The 17,094-nt window shown below is 49.2% G+C and overlaps 1 protein-coding gene across 1 annotated transcript in view; it reads right to left on the bottom strand.

Annotated features, from left to right (window-relative positions):
• The window catches only part of LOC102371858 (zinc finger protein 345-like), a 15,341-nt gene extending 5,377 nt beyond the window's left edge, over window positions 1–9,964 (bottom strand). The window contains exons 1-3 of the mRNA XM_006036033.3: window positions 9,461–9,964; window positions 8,336–8,462; window positions 2,748–2,864 (exon numbers count right to left, since the gene is read on the bottom strand). Coding sequence (XP_006036095.1) covers window positions 2,748–2,864; window positions 8,336–8,462; window positions 9,461–9,484 — 268 coding nt within the window. The 5' untranslated portion in view covers window positions 9,485–9,964. The remainder of the gene's footprint in view (window positions 1–2,747; window positions 2,865–8,335; window positions 8,463–9,460) is intronic.
• Window positions 9,965–17,094: the final 7,130 nt, after the last annotated feature.

Raw genomic sequence — 17,094 nt, 5'->3', positions numbered from 1 at the left:
GTTTGCTGCCACAAAAGCCTCCACGAGGGAACAATGTCACCATTTGCCTCGCCAAGCCGCTTTCCATGATCCTTTTAAAGAGCAAGTACATGGTCGCTTCTTTCTTGCTCTGACCTTCAGCCTCTGCAGCCACCTTTTGCTTCACATGTGCCTTGCACTTTAAGCACTGATCTACACTGTTTTTCCTTGACATATCCAGAGTCATGGAGTAGGTACAGAGCAATTTGCCTCCATCTGCATGCAAGGTCCCTGTAGGATACTGCCTTACATGGTCCAGAGCTGAAATGTATTTTGCCTTCTTGGAGGATTTCTTCTCACAATTTATCCTCCTCAGGCTGCAGCATGCTGTAACAGTATGCCTCTGGCTACCTCAACTATGGTGCTACAACCCTTTCACTTCCCCAGCCAGCCCCAGACTGGCACCTGTACTGACAGCCTCAAATTAGCTCCCTTTCACCCCACATGCTCCAAAGATGCAGGGCTTCCCACTCATTTCTTTGCTTTGGCAAGTTGTTTTTTTTTCCTCCGGGTGATCCTGCCAAAATCAGAGACCACCATTTTTCAGAAGACGCCTAATTTTGCATTTTCCATGAAAAAGGCAAAATCATGATTTTGGTAGGCCCCAACTGAGCACCTGGGGTTCATACCTACCACTTGTTATGCTATGGGGAGAACTATATCACCTCACACCCTTTGGGGGTAGACACATGTGGAATACATGCACTGACACAAGATCTGAATGGCTCTTGCTCTCTGTGGCTGGAAGGGAGACAAGAAGCATCTCTCTAATGGAAGAACAAGGCTCTCAAAGAGCTTATTTACACCACAGCAGTTGTGGGTCCTGGAGAAGATTCTGCTGAGCATTCCCCATCCACCTAAGGTTGCTGCCATGCTAGAGACGCATAACATCACCAGTGAAGCTGTTTAGAGTGCATCCCCAGGGCTTCTTCTCAGGCTCTTGGTATCTAGCAGGTCTAAGAACAGCATATGAGGACAAGAACTGAAACAGCTTCATTGGCAAAGTGCTGGGTCTGGAGTGCCTCCACAGGCATGGGTGTGTGAGGCATGCTGAGCACTGCCCTCTCCGGGACAGACCTCTGCTGCGGTATAAGCAAACTCCAAGGGCTGCTGGGAATAGAAAGAAAAGCCAAACTATGCCAGCCCACATCCCTCAAGGAAATATTCCTGAAGCAGAGGATTTGCAGCTCATGCGGCAGGCCTGAAATGAGCCCTCCAGCTCTCCTTTCTGGAAAAAGCAGAGCTCTGCTTCCTAGCTGCCTGCAGAGAAATCTCTTCTCTGGGGAATGAGGCCATGGAGCTTTCCTCTGCCAGTGAGCCCCAGGTGTTCTCCAAGTTAGAGGAATCTGCACTGGGATAAAGGCCTTGGGGTTAACTTGCACATGGCCACTAAGTCTCAGGACCCGTGGTTTGCAGGGCCCCCAAGATGCAGCAGAAAGAGGAAGAATCTGCTCCAACCCTGAGGAGTTTATTTCCCCCAGACCATGAGTTTGTGGATTCCACTAACACCTAGGAGCTATGAAACACAGCCTGAGATGCTGATTAAACACTGCCTGTATTTTTTGTTTGCTATGGAGGGAAGTTCCAGTTTCCACTAAGCAGGAGGAACCAGTAGCAGTGGATAGGAGCCCCACCCTCTCCCTAACGGCTCCCAGAGCTTCTGCTCAGCATTACAATTGTCATGAGGAAATACAGGTCTCATCATGCCCTCCAGGGCGAATGTATGAGGGTGTTTCAGAAAGTAATAGCAATTTCAAAATAAAACCATTTTGGGTACAATGAGTGGGAAGTTACACAGCAGCGGAGAACACTGATGACACTGCTGAATGTGCCCAGCGTTTACAACTATGTAGAGAACTTAGGGTTAGGTATTGACTGGTCATATAAAGTTTGGTCAATTGATCAGTCAAATATCAGTCAAAAATTGCCAACACAGTCAAATAATACATAGAAAAAGCCCAAATTTCCCATTAAGAAATGTGTCAAAAACAAGGAAAAAAAATCATATTTCTGTCAAGAAAACTGAAAAAAAAATTCACCCAACATAAAATTGCTATAATCTTTGACCAGACAAAAAACATGCAGGCAACTGACAATATTTGACTAATCAATTGACCAGTTTGCCAACCCTAAGAAAACTAATGTCAGACAGTAAATGATCACTGCATGGAAAAAGGTTTTATTCCAAAATTGCCATTACTTTCTGAAACACCCTCACAGAAGCATGTCCACCCTGGGCTGTGGTATCGACTCTTCCAATGCTGAGTGATGACAAATTCCAGCCTGCGGTACCACAGGGAAACCCACTGTGCCCAATACTGAAACATCAGGCTACAGTTTGGCCTTACTATTGTAGTGCTTTCTTACGGGCAAGCTCCCACAATCATGGCAGAGCTCCCTGACAAAGGGACTGGGGCTCCGTCTTGGGTGGCGAGCAACAGAAACATTACTAAAGGGGTGGATTTGGATTTCATGTCCCACAAGCCCTAACAGGGGAAGAAGAAGGGAACAATTTCCTGTGCTCACAAGAACACACGCTTGCCTGGACAACATGCACCTGCAGGGAATGGAAAAACATGCTTGCCTGAAGAACACAGGTCACGGTTTAAGTATTTAAGGCCAGTATCCTGGGACAGCAGATCAGGGCAGGGTTGCAAGTTTCCAGTTATCCTCTCTCTGGTATTCAGCAGTGCTGAGGAATGGGCATAGGGGGAACTGCCATGACTCACCTGGAGACAGGCCCTCAGACCATGCAGTTTCTCCACGGTTCTCATCATCACAGACCCAGAGCTCCACCTCCCCTTGCTGGATGCGGCAGATCAAGTCCGGTGTGGGACCCTGATATCCTGTGTGAGGAAGTAAATGAAGGGTGGTTATGCTTGGTTACTCTCCACCCAATCCCCAACTGGGACTTGAGGAATGGATCCAATGGACTCAAACATTCTAAGAGGGCCTCAAAGGAAAAGGAAATGTGGACATATAGCATCAAAGACAGCACTCCAGGAAGGAATCTTCAATACATAATGGACCTTGTCACCCAGGTAAGCAGAACGGTCATTTGAAATATAATGCATAAACCACTGAGATGTATATAAAGGGTATAAAATTCCTTGTAGCAGAATGGAAGATAAGCAGAGGTACAGTGCTCTGTGATGTACTACAAAGAAAGATAAGAACATTCTCACATATTTTTAAGGTACCAATTTGGAAAGAGAGAGAGTGGATGCACTTATGGATGGATACAGTTTATTATCAAGGTAATTCCAGGCAGAGAACTGGAAATGGCTTTATTCTTGATGAAAATTTGCACTGACAAGTTTTGGAAGCAAAAATAATTAATGACAGTCACATAAAAATGAAACTTGATATGGAGGAGAAAGTAATTCTTATTTTATCAGCAATGTACAGATGAAGATGAGTTTATAATAATGGCAGATGCCATTATATGTTGACTACAAGATATGGGCTGAGACACCATGACTTTTCCAGAGATCTGTCCCAGCAAATTTAGGTGGTCTAAAAGAATGACTATATAAAGATTTTGCAATTTGTAAATCTAGAACTATGTCAATCACTTATCATTTCTGTTACATCCAAGAAAATCTTTTTAATTCTTGAAAAAAAATCACACAATCACACAGAATCAAATAGTTAGATTATGCCTAGATTGGGCCCTGCATGCCCAGATCAGGCCTGTGCGACTCCAACCTGGGCCCATGCCACCCCACCCTGGCCCTGCTTGCCAGGATCAGGCTCTGTATCATCCCAGCCTGAGCCCATGAAGTCCTGTATGTCAGGATTGGGCCCCATACCACTCCAGCTGGCTCTGTGCGCCCAAACTAGCACATAACGCCATGTTATCTGGACCACAAGGTCCTCAAGTATGGAAATTTGGCAGCAGGGAGCTGCAATTAAATGCTGCCACCACTCCCCCACTGCCAAGTTTTTAACTCATGGGGAGCCTTGTGGGCTGGATAAGTGACTCTGAGGGCCAGCTTTGGCCCCTGGACTGGGAGCTAAGCACCCCTGGATTATGGAGAAGAATTATAAATGGATACAAACTTGGAAAGGTTACAAACAATATGGCTATAAAACTAAAAGCTAAGAAGGTTACAATTGCTGAAGAAAAAGATTTTTTTAACATCCTGCTTTTCCTTAGTTCTAAGGTTTTAAAACTACTAACATGCAGGCTGTCTTAATAGGCTGGCTACAGAGACTAAGCCCTGAAAGCAAGGATTTCTAACATCTGTAGATGGGTTCCTCTGCCTGAACAAGATTTCAGTCCAAGAGGAACACCATCCGGTGACAGAACTACCTTTTTATTAGCCAGTGGATAATAGGAAGTGGACTTAAAGATAATATGGAAAGCAGGCCTCTACCTGCTATTTTATTCTTCTACAGTTAGGCTACATGCAACCAAGCCAGAAGGTTTTTATTTCTGTTCTATCCCTACCCTTGCAACTTGTCTTGAGTTAATACTGGCTCTACAGACCTTTTATCCATGGTATTTCCTAGCCTGTTTCTAGTTCCTTAAATTAGATTTCCCTTTGCCTAACTGCTTGGCATTTCTTGGCCTAGCTTTGCTCTCTACTCCTAGCTAGCAACCGAATGTTTCCTCAAGTCTACCAATAACAGTCCTTCCATGTGATGGGAGCATCATCACGGAAGTGGGTATGAATGCACAGGTTGTTATATACTGTAGTAGATATGATACAGTCCATCAGTTTCATGGATATGGGGAAAAAGGAGCAAGACATTTTGAGACCCTGCAAAAGCCTAGAGTATGGAACTGGTCAACACTGTTTTCCAGAAAATAGATGGGCATAGAATGACCTCCAAAAGAGACAGCCATTCAGGCAGGTAGGTTTCACAATGACTAAGAGTGGAAATAGAACAAAAGTTGTTTAATATCTTGAGAGCAAAATGGCACAACACAGTGTTCCATTTGCTGACTTTTGTTTTTTCCCCAAGAATATAATAAAGAAAGTGAACACCAGGGGAAGAGATGAAACGGTAGAAGCTAGTTAAAAACAGAAAGCCAGAGCTGCATAACCAAGTCAGTCTTCAATTTCGTTATAATAATAAAGAGCTTGATGCAGATATACTTTGGGATACAGGGAAAGGGGTTGTAGTTATAACTGCTGAAAATATATCCTGGTGATACCTACAGGCCTTACTGGAACACTGATTAACACATATACTGCTTGCACAAAGGTTTTGCTAAAGCATAGGCCAGAGCAAGCCTGGTCAGGGAACCTGCCCAATGCATGAATTCCTTACATAAGCAAAACTTGGCACGTGGGCCAGATGAGCACTCATGCCAAGAGATGAGAGGAGGATATGGCTGTACCAGGTGCAGAGATAGTCCAGTACCAGGATAACAAGCCTGGAACAGGAACACCAAGATCAGGATGTGGAACAAGTCCATGGCACAGGATGGCTCAAGTTATTCGAGGTATTGGTGGAATATAGTACGTAATTTGTTCTGATCACTGTATAAAAGGAGAATTAGAAATTATGGGAACTTTGTATTAGTCTTAGGGAGTCTATGTGGTATTGCACCAATACTTTGTCATGGGCATACATGCATTAACATCTCATCTGTCAGATCATGAGTGTGTTAGGGCTATGCGTTGTAGATAACGAACCTGGCCGAGCCTTTGCACCAAACCGAACCTGTGGTTGTTAAGACAAGACTGATGTTGGGCTCTCCTGCCTGTGACATTTTGCCAGCACCCCAGTCCACGAGACTTCAGAACTGACAACACATCAATAATACCCGACGAGGACAGCAATGATGACAATACCAAATCATAAAAGGTAAGCCAGATGGGAAGCCTAATGCTGGAATATAGAGATTCAATCAGCTACTGAAGAAAAGAGAGATCTTCAATAAGTAGCAAAATTAATTCAGACCAAGTCATTTATGTGAAAAGACAAGAGCTGTAAGGATGACAAGAATACAAGAAGCAGCATTAAGTGACATGTACAAGAAACTGAACAGTAGAGAGGATGAAAATGTAATTGATAAGAGGACTAAGATCCTCTATGCCTAAACAAAAAACTTGGATAATGATGTCCTCAATGCTATTAATGATAGCAAAAGCAGATTAACAGCTGGTCTAAGAGAAATCTGGCAAGCCTGAAAGGTGTATCTTGAGAAATTCTTTAAAGAAGAATATTCCAGAGGATATTTGCATCCACTGCAAATGAAGCTGAAATTCTTTCTAGTGGGCAGCACTGAAAAACAAACTGAAAAAGTAATTACAAAATAGCAGGGTCATATGCCCAATTTGTGAAAGTTCCCAAAGCATTAGGAAACGAAGGGGAATGGTGGTTACTGTATTTAACTCAGAAAAATGTACAAGACTTTAAAAAATTTAGATAAATAGTGACTAAATATATCATAGTGACTAAATATAGTGACAAAATATATCATATCAATCTTCATTCAAACTGAAAGGTAGTAACTACCAATGCTCCAATGAGAGAACATAAACTTACTTATATTTCCCTTTGACTGTCTGAGAACAAACTTACTTAGACACACAGTGAAAAAAATAATTTTTTTATATATATAAAATTTTAATTAATATATATTGAAATTAGATGCAAGAGATTAGATGCAAGAGAACTAGACAAATCAGTGATAATCAGTTTGGTTTTAGAGAAGAAAAGATTGACCTCAGTCACTTTCAAGAAAATTAGAGAAGAATAAACTGCTCCAGGTGGCTTCTGTAGATCTAGAAAAAGCATCTGAGTGGGTCCCAAAGGAATATCTTTGATGAAGCTGAAGGAAGAAAGCACTAGAAAAGTACATCTGACTAGTACACGTACATGACATGTACGTCAAACTTTCAGGCTATAGAACCAGCACCTATAATAAAGAACTTCTGGAAGTGAAAATTCATTTTCGTCAGGGCTCTGCATTCAACCCACTTTTTGTCACAGTGATGAGTGTCATGGACAAAAACTTAGGTGAATTGCACTGTGGATTATATGACATTTGCAGGTGATCTCCTGAAATACAGAGCAATTTTAGAAGGGCAAAAACCCATTATAGTATGGCAGCATGATCTTGATTCTAAGTAAAATGCAATAAAGACAAAAAACATGGCCTGTGGAGGTAGAGGTGTCAGAAAGGCACATGGGCAGAAACTTACATTGACTCCTGGTTAAAAGCACTTGGGTTCTATCATTCATAGAAATGTCACTAAAGCAGTGATGTTCATCCTCCAGCCCACAGAACTGTCATCCAACCTGGAAGGCTCCCTACAGGTCTGGAAATTTGGCAGTGGGGGTGTGGTGGCAGCATTAATTGTTGCTCCCCTGCTGCTAAATATCTGGACACAGGGAGAGCCCTGTGGGCAGGACAATGTGATTGTGCCTTGGTCACTCTGCAATCAGATCCAGGCCCATAGATTCAGGCCCATGCGCAGTCACATCTGGCACGCAGCTACATTCAGTGCATGGCGTCAGGTTGGTGCACAACGAGATCTGGGTGCATGGTCAGATCTAGCACATGGGATTGGGCCAGTGAGGATCAGGATTAGGCCAGCATACAGCAGGATCAGGCTGGCATGGGAGGTTGGGTGGCATGTAGGATTGCAGCTGCAGGCTGACCCCATACACCAGGGGCGGGCAATTATTTTGGACAGAGGGCCGCTTACTGAGTTTTGGCAAGCCATCAAGGGCCACATGACAGGCAGCCCAGGGCAGATAAATATTAATTTTCTAAATTTTTTAGGGGCCCGGGGGCTGGATAGAATGGCTTGGCAGGCCGCATCCGGCCCCCAGGTTGCATTTTGCCCACCCCTGCCATACATCAAGCATGTGCACAATCCAGCCCGTGAAGCAACACTGCCATGGGTTGGATAAGTGGGGCACCACTACACTAGAGGATGAGCTAAAGAAATGGGAAAGCAATCTATTGAAGCAGCAGATGCTGATAGGACCTCCATGGATTTATGTTGGCAAGCAACCAAACAGAAGTAAGTGGATTATACATTGAGACTAAGACAGCTAAATGTCTGGACAGGATAAAACTGGAAAGAAAATGAGAAAATTGGACTAATTTGCCAAGTAAAGCCACTTGGTAAATATTTATAAACACTGAGTTGAAGATGTGGACAGGCTGGGAGGACAGAGGGAGATCATCTTGCAAAATAATTGCTGAATATGGAAGCAGCAGGAGTTGGAGCAAAAGAAAGACCAAGGAACAAGGGACTGGTTCAAATTAAAAAAAAAAAAAGCATATGAAAATACAAAACAGAACACAGGGCTATATGGGGGGAAGAAGTAAGAAACAGAACTTTACCCAGGGAAATAAGGGCTTGGTAATTCCTCAGCATCTGGTCCTGGTAAAGCACCTTATCTCTATCTCCCAGCAGCTCCCACTCCTCCCTGGTGAAGTACAGTGCCACATCTTCAAAGGCCTCCCGGAGCTGCAGTCAAAAGCAGTATACTTTCAGTCCCTTCTGCTCCAGCCTCATCCAGCGCCCGCAGTCCTGAGCATTTTGATGTACTACAAAGACGGGCCAGCCTAGCTACACTGGACACTGATGTGAAACTATCTACCCCTTAGCTGACACAGGTGCTCCAGCAAAGCCCCTGATGTGGACACAGCACAGGGTATGTCTACCCAACAGAGCACTGCCATCATAACTAAACCAGCAATAGTGACCCCAGGAATTAATCCTTGATACATTATAATCTGCCTGGCAACTGACTCTCCAGCCCAGCCCCTGGCTTCTTTACTTTTCATTCCATCCAGGAAGAGCACACACCAACCACTGAAGCTTCCTTAGCCTGACGAAGGGTTTTTGAACCCGAAAGCTTGCTTAATAACTATTCTCTAACTATTTGGGTTGGTCTAATAAAAGATCACATTCACCCAAGGAACCTTGTCTGTCCTTCTCCATCAGACACTTCCCCAGGGAACCACAGGGCTCCTGCATCTCTGAGTCTTACTCCAACCTACAAAGATTTGGCAGCCTGAGTATGCTGCAGGACTTTCCACCCCTCAACTGATGCATCTGCTCCAGCAAAGTGTGGTGTGGACACAACTCTGCCTGCAGAAGAGTGGTTCTCTCCTACAGCCAACGTTATCCAGGTGGTGCAGCACAGGCGGTAGGTAGTACCCCCTAGTAGGGAGCTGCCATCATCACTCCAACAGCAGACTGCAGGGCAGGTGGTTGCGTCCCCCCTGGGAAAGCTGTCACTGCTAGGAAGACTTGCAGGGAGAACTCCTTGCCTGGGCTGTGATCCCAGCAATTTATGTTTTCCCCTTAGATACCTCCCCAGGGAACTCCAGGGCCTTGCAGTCCAGCGTCCAGTCCCCCTTCGCTCCCCATGTAGCTCTGGGGTGGGAACTCTTTAGCATTCAGACTCTCAGGGATTTACTGCACCCCATGAAAGAGGGACCTTCCTGGTGAAGTTTTACCTGAACCAGGACTGCTCCAGCCATCCCCGCTGTGTGCTGCAGAGGAGCAGAAACGAAGGGAAAGGAAGGAGGGAATGTGGCTCCTCAGTGTCCTGGGCTGGTGCAGGCTGGACTCAGTGGAAAAGTCAATCTGGAAAGAGGAGAACGAGGCGAGTGCACCATGCCCACTCCAGCAGGGTGTCAGCTCCGGGAACCACCCGGCGTCGGGGGGGAGGTGAAGCCTGTAGCGCGCTGGAGAATCACCAGCTCGGGGCCGCGTCCGATACCCGGGCAGAGCCTGGGGCTCATGTCACTGCCCCGCGGGCCGTCCCCGCAATGCAGCTCCAGCCCGAGCCGCGCTCCCGCTCTGCCTCCGGGCGGTGCCGGTGCAGCTGTCCCCGAGAGGCCCCGGGCTCGCACACGAGCTGCCCGGGCCGGAGGGACCCGCTGTTGCCCTCGCAGAGAGGCCGCAGCTCCTCGGCGCTCGGGGCCCCGGCTCCTGCAGGCGGAACCTGTGCGTGGGCGGCGGGACCGGGCACCGCGGTCTGACGTCACCACGCGGGTGCCCGGCCTGTGGGGGGGGGGGGGGCTTGCAGCCTCCGCCGCTCTGGTGGCCCTGGAGGACCGCGGCTCGATGGTCGCTCCGCGTGCAAGTGCGCGTGAGTTTGGTTGTGCCCGTGAGCGATGAGGCTGAAGTTGGTTGCTTATTCCCAGTTCCTTATTCCCGGTTCCCAGTTGCTTTTTCAAAGCGAATCTAGACCCAATAAAAACTTGTTATTAATGAATTCCACATCCTAAAGAAAGAGAATGTCATTAGCTATGCATACGTACTAATTTATATGTAAAATAATATCCCACATCGAGTACAGAGCCCTAAATGAAGGTCAGATTAGGATGGGATTATGGGGCAAAATACTTCTTGGGCCACCCCAGATTTCCTGTTGATGCCACTGGGGGACTGTCCCAAAGAGCCCTGACCACGGTCCCTCCCGGCCCAAAGCATGGTTTGGCCGTGCCAGGCTGCCAGCTAATAGCTCCCATGTCCACTAGTATAAAGGTTTGAATAAGGAACTGGCTTTGGGGCTGGGATAATGCTTGGGCCAATACACAGCATACCTCTGTGCCACTGGGGGACTGTCCTGGACATCTGTGACCAGAGACTTGCCCGGTCCAAAGTGCGCTTTGGCCGTGCCAGGCTGACGACAGCACCGCAGCCACTCTGCTAAGTGTATGGACCCAAATAATGAACTGGATTTTAGACTGGGATTATACCCAGAAATCCTTCTTGGGCCACCCCAGACCACATCTCTTTGGCACTGGGGGACTCTCCTGGACATCTCTGACCAAAGATTTGCCCGGCCCAAAATGCGGTTTGGCTGTGCCAGGCTGCCAACAGACAGGACCCCAGCTGCTGTGCTAAGTATATGGAACCGAATAAAGAACTGGATTATGGGCTGGGATTATATCCAGAAATCCTCCTTGGGCCACCCCAGACCACATCTCTTTGGCACTGGGGGACTCTCCTGGACATCTCTGACCAGAGACTTGCCCAGCCCAAAACACGGTTTAGCCACACCGGGTTGCCAACCTGGCCACTGTGCTAAATTAATGGACCCGAATAAGGAATTGGATTTTGGGCAGGGATTATACCCAGACTCCTTCTTGGCCCACCCCAGACCATATCTCTGTGCCACCGGCGGACACTCCGGGACATCTCTGACCAGAGACTTGCCTGGCTCAAAACGCGGTTTAGCCGCGCCAGATGTCCAATTGACCCCCCACCCCAACCCTCCCTGCCTGGCAGACACTGTGCTAAATATATCTGGAGCCGAAAAAGGAATTGGATTTTGGCCTCGAATTATACCCAGAAATCCTTGGACCACCCCATGCTGTGCCTTTGTGGCACTGGGGGACTCTCCTGGACATTGCTGACCACAGACTTGCCCAGCTCAAAGCGGGGTTTGGCTGTGCCAGCCTGCTTACTGTAAGCAGCCCAACACACTTCAAAGTATATGGATCCGAATAAGGAACTGTATTTTGGGCTGGGATTATAGCTAGAAATCTGTCTGGGGCAACCCCAGACCACATCTCTGTGACACCGGGGGACTGTCCTGGACATCTCAGAGCAGAAACTTGCCCATCCCAAAGCATGGTTTGCCCGTGCCAGATTGCCAAAAGACACCGCCCCAGGCAATGTGCTAAGTATATGGAACCAAATTAGGAACTGGATTATGGGCTGGGAGTGTACCCAGAAATCTTCCTTGGGCCACCCCAGAGCACACCTCGGTGCCACCAGGGGATGCTTCTGGACATCTCTTAATAGAGACCTGCCCAGCCTAAAGTGGGATTTGGCCGTCCCAGGCTGCCAAAACACAGCACCCCAGCCGCTGTGCTAAATATATGGATTTGAATAAGGAACTGGAATTTGAGCTGGGACTATACCCAGAAATCCTTCTTGGGCCACTCCAAACCACACCTCTGTGGCACCAGGGGACTCTCGTGGACATCTCTGAACAGAGATCTGTCCGGCCCAAAACGCAGTTTGGCCGTGCCAGGCTGCCAACTGACAGCACCCAAACCACTCCACTAAGTATCTGGAACTGAATAAGGAACTGGATTATGGGCTGTGAGTATACCCAGTAATCTTTCTTGGGCCACCCCAAACCACACCTCTGTGCCACGGGGGATGCCTCTGGACATCCCTGAATAGAGATTTGTCTGGCCCAAAGTGCTCTTCGGCCATGCCAGGCTGCCAACAGACACCCACCCAGCTGCTGTTCTAAGTATCTGAACCAAATAAGGAACTGGATTATGGCTGGGATTATACCAAGAAATCCTTCTTGGGCTACCTCAGACCACACCTCGGTGCAACCTGGGGATGCTTCTGGACATCTCTGAATAGAGACCTGCTCAGCCCAAAGTGCGGTTTGGTCGTAGCAGGCTGCCAGAACACAGCACCCCAGTCACTGTGCTAAATAGATGGGTTTGAATAAAAAACTGGAATTTGGGCTGGGATTATACCCAGAAATCTTTCTTGGGCCACCCTAAACTATAACTGTGCGCCATGGGGGGACACCTCTGGACATCCCTGAATAAAGACTTGCCTGGTCCAAAACGTGGTTTATCCTCACCAGGCTACCAACTGACACCCCCCACCCTCCCCCAGACACTGTGCTAAATATCTGGACCCGAATAAGGAACTGGATTCTGGGCTGGGATTATACCCAGAAATCCTTCTTGGATCACCCCGGGCCACATCACTGTGCCACGGGGGGACGCTCCTGGACATCTCTGAACAGAGACCTGCCTGGCCCAAAGTGCAGTTTGGCCTTGCTAACAGACAACACCCCAATCACTGTGCTAAGTATATGGTCTTGAATTAGGAATTGGTTAGTGGGCTGGGATTAGAGATGGAAATGCTTCTTGGGCCACCCCACGCCATGACTCTGCAGCACTGGGGCACTCTCCTGGACATCTCTAACCAGAATCTTGCCTGGCCCAAAGCGCAGCTTGGCGGTGCCAGGCTGCCAACTGACAGCTCCCCATTCCCAATGTACAAAATGCATAGGTTTGAGTAAGGAATTGGCTTTTGGGCTGGGATTATACTTAGAAATCCTTTTTGGGCCACTCCTTGATTTACCTCTGTGCTACCAGGGAACTCTCCCGGACATCTCTGACAAGAGACTTGCCTGGCCCAAAAGGCGGTTTGGCTGTGCCAGGGTGCTAACTGACAGCACCCCAGCCACTGTGCTAAATATGTGGACCCAAACAAGGAACAGGCTTTTAGGCTAGGATTACAGCTAGAAATCCTTCTTGGCCCACCCCATGGCATACCTTTGTGCCCCGGAGGACTCTCGTGGACATCTCTGACCAGAGACTTGCCCAGTCTAAAATGCTGTTTGGCCAGACCAGGATGCGAAAAGACAACCCCCCAGCCACTGCGCTAAGTATAATGGCTCGAATAAGGAACTGTTTCTTGCTCTGGGATTAGAGATGGAAATCCTTGTTGGGCCAGCCCACTCTATGACTCTGTGGCACTGGTGGACTCCCCCGGACATCCCTGACCAGAGTCTTGCCCAGCCCAGAGCACGGTTCCTTCATGCCATGCTGCTAACTGTAGCCCCCAAAGCCATTAACATAATAAAAGGCTTTGTCTGGCTGTCTGTGTGTCTGTCTGTACGTCTGTCTGAAATACTTCTAGCCAGCTGTGCATGTGCACCTGAGAGGGCGGGTGGTGAGTGGCTGGGTGGCACATGCTGTGTGGGCCCAAGTTTGCACCGCTGCTGGGGAATTTTGGCGGTGGGGAACGTGTCCCAGCTGTCCAAGCAGCCGGGCTGTCCGCCGTCTTCCTGCCTGAGGGCCAGTGGGGTATCACGGTGGCCGCCCGTCCCGGATGCCCCCCAGACAACCAGCAGGGACAGACAGATGGGGGACAGGGAGTGGGGGAGGGGAAGGAAGGCAGGCAGACACGGGCCAGGCAGACCCGAAGCAGCTGTGGGGGGAAGGAGGGGAGCGGGGTCAGACCTGAAGCAGCGGGGAGGGGGTGGGAGTGGGACTGGACTGAAGTGGTGGGAGAGAGAAGGGGAGTGGGGTCGGACCCAAAGTGGTGGAGAGGGGGGTGGGGGTGGCTTGGGGTCAGACCTGAAGCAGCGGGAGGGAGGTGCAGGTAGAGCGGGGTGGGGGGAGGGAGGACATGGGGCCTGTTGCGGGGCTCCGTACCTGCACCCTCCTCCTTACCCCCCGTCATTCTTGACGGGTAATTTGCTAGTACTAAGTATATTGGTTTGAATAAGGAACTGGGTTTTGGCCTGATTATCATTGCAAATCCTTTTTGGGCCACCCCACACCATGCCTCTGTGGCACTGGGGGACTCTTTCGGACACCCTTGACCATGTTTTTGTCTGGTCCAAAAAACACTTTGGCCATACCAGGCACCAATTTACTTGCCATCTGTATGTGCTATTTACATTGGTACCAATAAGGAGCTGCTCTTCTGCTGGGTTCAGGGGGCAAAACCCTCAATGAATCATCCCAGAACATGTCCCCACTACCAAGGAGCCTCCTGAAGAAATCTGGGCATGTCCCCCTGCTCAATGAAATGCTTGCTTTTGAGTGTAAGCCTGCCAGCTGACACCCAACTTTTAAAACCTTCATGTTGCTGTTCCACCAGGCACTGGATGGCAGGACGAATGGCTGCATGCATATATAGGGCACCAGTGACAGACCTCTGCTCCAACGCGTGGTATTTAGCATGTGTCAGAGCAGACTCGATTAATCGAATTTGCTGCCAGTCTGCTGAAGTGTGATAATTAGCGCACCCCAGCAGCCTCTGCGTCATGTGTATTCACTGTGCCCGTGTTTCAAAATGGCAGCAGCAGCGCTTTAACTTAAGATCTTCGAACCAGCTTTGTTAAAGCACCCCCACTGCCATTTTGAAGTGCGGGATACTGAATACATGTGACACTGTGGGCGCTCTAATTAGAGTGCCTCTCAGAACCATTTTATTTCAAGCACCCTTCTCCCCACCCCAGAGCATGCGTATAGAGGCCCGTAGGGATTTTTCAACAGCATTTCAAATTTACGTCCAACTGCCACCCAGAAACTTGGTAAAATAACTTAAAGCTGGGTGTTGTAATTTAAAGGAACCTGCTCACTCACTAGCAAATGTTAAATTAAAACAAGTTTATTACAAGGGAAAAGGGGAACAGTGGTACTCCTTAAGCAAAACCTTAACCTTTAATTGTAGCTCAAAATGGATCACAGTCACAGTCAGAGGCAAACCAACCTGGGGAGCTCCCTCCTAGCTAAGTCACTTGTGAAGGGAGTTTCACCCACGGCTGCCATCCAGGGACTCTACCACTTGCGGTCCAAAAGAAATTCCTTATCTGAGCCAGTATACTTAGTGCAGTGGGCATGGCATGAAGAAACCGCACTCTGGCTCATGCAAGACTGGTCAGGGATGCCCAGGGGAGTCCACTGGTGCCACATATGCATGGTATGGGGTGGCCAGGAAGGATTTCCATTTCTAATCCCAGCCCCAAAAGAGTTCCCTATTCAAGTCATTGTCCTTAGTACAGTCGCTGGGGGAGGTGGCGGGGCATGCTCTGAGTTGACAGCATGGCAGAGCCACACTGTGCTTTGGGCCGGACAATACTCTGGTCAGGGATGCCTGGGAGAATCTCCCAGTGCCACAGAGCCATACAGTGGGGTGGCCCAACAAGGACTTCCATCTCTAATCCCCGAGCAAGAAACAGTTCCTTATTCAAGCCATTATACTTAGCGCAGTGGCTGTGGGGCTGTCAGATAGCAGCCAGGCCTGGCCAAACCGCCTTTTGGGCCAGGCAAGTCTCTGGTCAAAGATGTCCACAAGAGTCCTCTGGGAGCACAGAGGTATGCCATGGGGTGGGCCAAGAAGGATTTCTAGCTACAATCCTAGCCCAAAAGCCTGTTCTTTATTCGAATCCATATATCAAGCACAGTGGCCGGGGTACTGTCATTTGGCAGCCTGGCACAGCCAAATTGCATTTTGGGCTGGGCACATCTCTGGTCAGATGCATTCAGTAGAGTCCCCCGGTGGCACAGAGGTATTCTGATGGGTGGTCCAATCAGATTTTCTAGCCATAATCCCAGCCCAAAAGCTAGTTCCTTATTCGGGTCCATATACTTAGCACTGTGTCTGGGCAGGGGGTGTCAGTTGGCAGTCTGGCATGGCCAAACCACGTTTTGGGCCGGGCAAGTCTCTGGTCAGAGATGCCTGGGAGAGTCCTCCCGTGCCACAGAGATGCTTTCTGGGGTGGCCCAAGAAGGATTTCTGGGTGTGCCCACCTGTGCTCTATTAGGCGTTCCCGAGCAGCCTTTGCCCGGGCAGTTGATCTGATTTGTACCGGGCCTGCGGGTGGGCCCCAGAGGGTACCTCGGCTGATGTCAGGAGACCCCCTTAACTTGCCTGCCACGACTTTGGATAGATCCTCAGTGGACGAGGTCTCCTTCGAGGGAGCCTCCAGGGTCGTCACGCCTCTCGGCGGGCACTCACGGGGCTCCGACCTCCCCTACACCCCGGCCAAATGCCATCTTCTGCCGCGGGTCATCAAGGCTTGCTTTACCACTGGCCCCTACTTGTTTCTTTTCCCAGACTTCCCATTGTTCGCCAGCAGCGGGACCTGGTGTCCTGGGCCAGGCTCTGGCGCAAGGCTGAAAGGCTCTTTATTTCCGCCGCCCTCACCCTTACTCTAACACCCTCTGTGACATGTGAAATACCCACCACTGTGATCGCCTGAGGGGTGCAACTGTCAGGCCAGAAGGGGTCTAGAAGGAAAGTAGAGTGTCCCAGCCAGTGGCGCCCTGTGCTTCCCTGGTGCCCCCCGGCTCCCGGCTTCCCCGTGGCTGCTTTCTCTGCCGTCCTCACTGCTGGCTTCGCTGCCGGCTTTTCGGCTGGCTCTTTTGTTGGTTTCTTCACCGGTTTCTCCGTCGGCTCCTCCGCCGGCTTCGCTGCCGGCTCCTCCACCGCGTCCTTTGCCAGCTTCTCTGCTGGCTCCTCCAACGGCTTTTCTGCCAGGTCCTCTGCCGGGTCCTCTGCTGGCTTCGCTGCCGGGTCCTTTGCCAGCTCCTTTGCCGGCTCCTCCGCTGGCTTCCCTGCCAGGTCCTTTGCCGGCTGC

Source organism: Alligator sinensis, unplaced genomic scaffold, assembly GCF_000455745.1.
Source record: "Alligator sinensis unplaced genomic scaffold, ASM45574v1 scaffold662_3, whole genome shotgun sequence".
NCBI lineage: Eukaryota > Metazoa > Chordata > Crocodylia > Alligatoridae > Alligator > Alligator sinensis.
The sequence above is the reverse complement of the archived record's forward strand: the minus strand, read 5'-3'. Positions and strand labels throughout refer to the sequence as shown.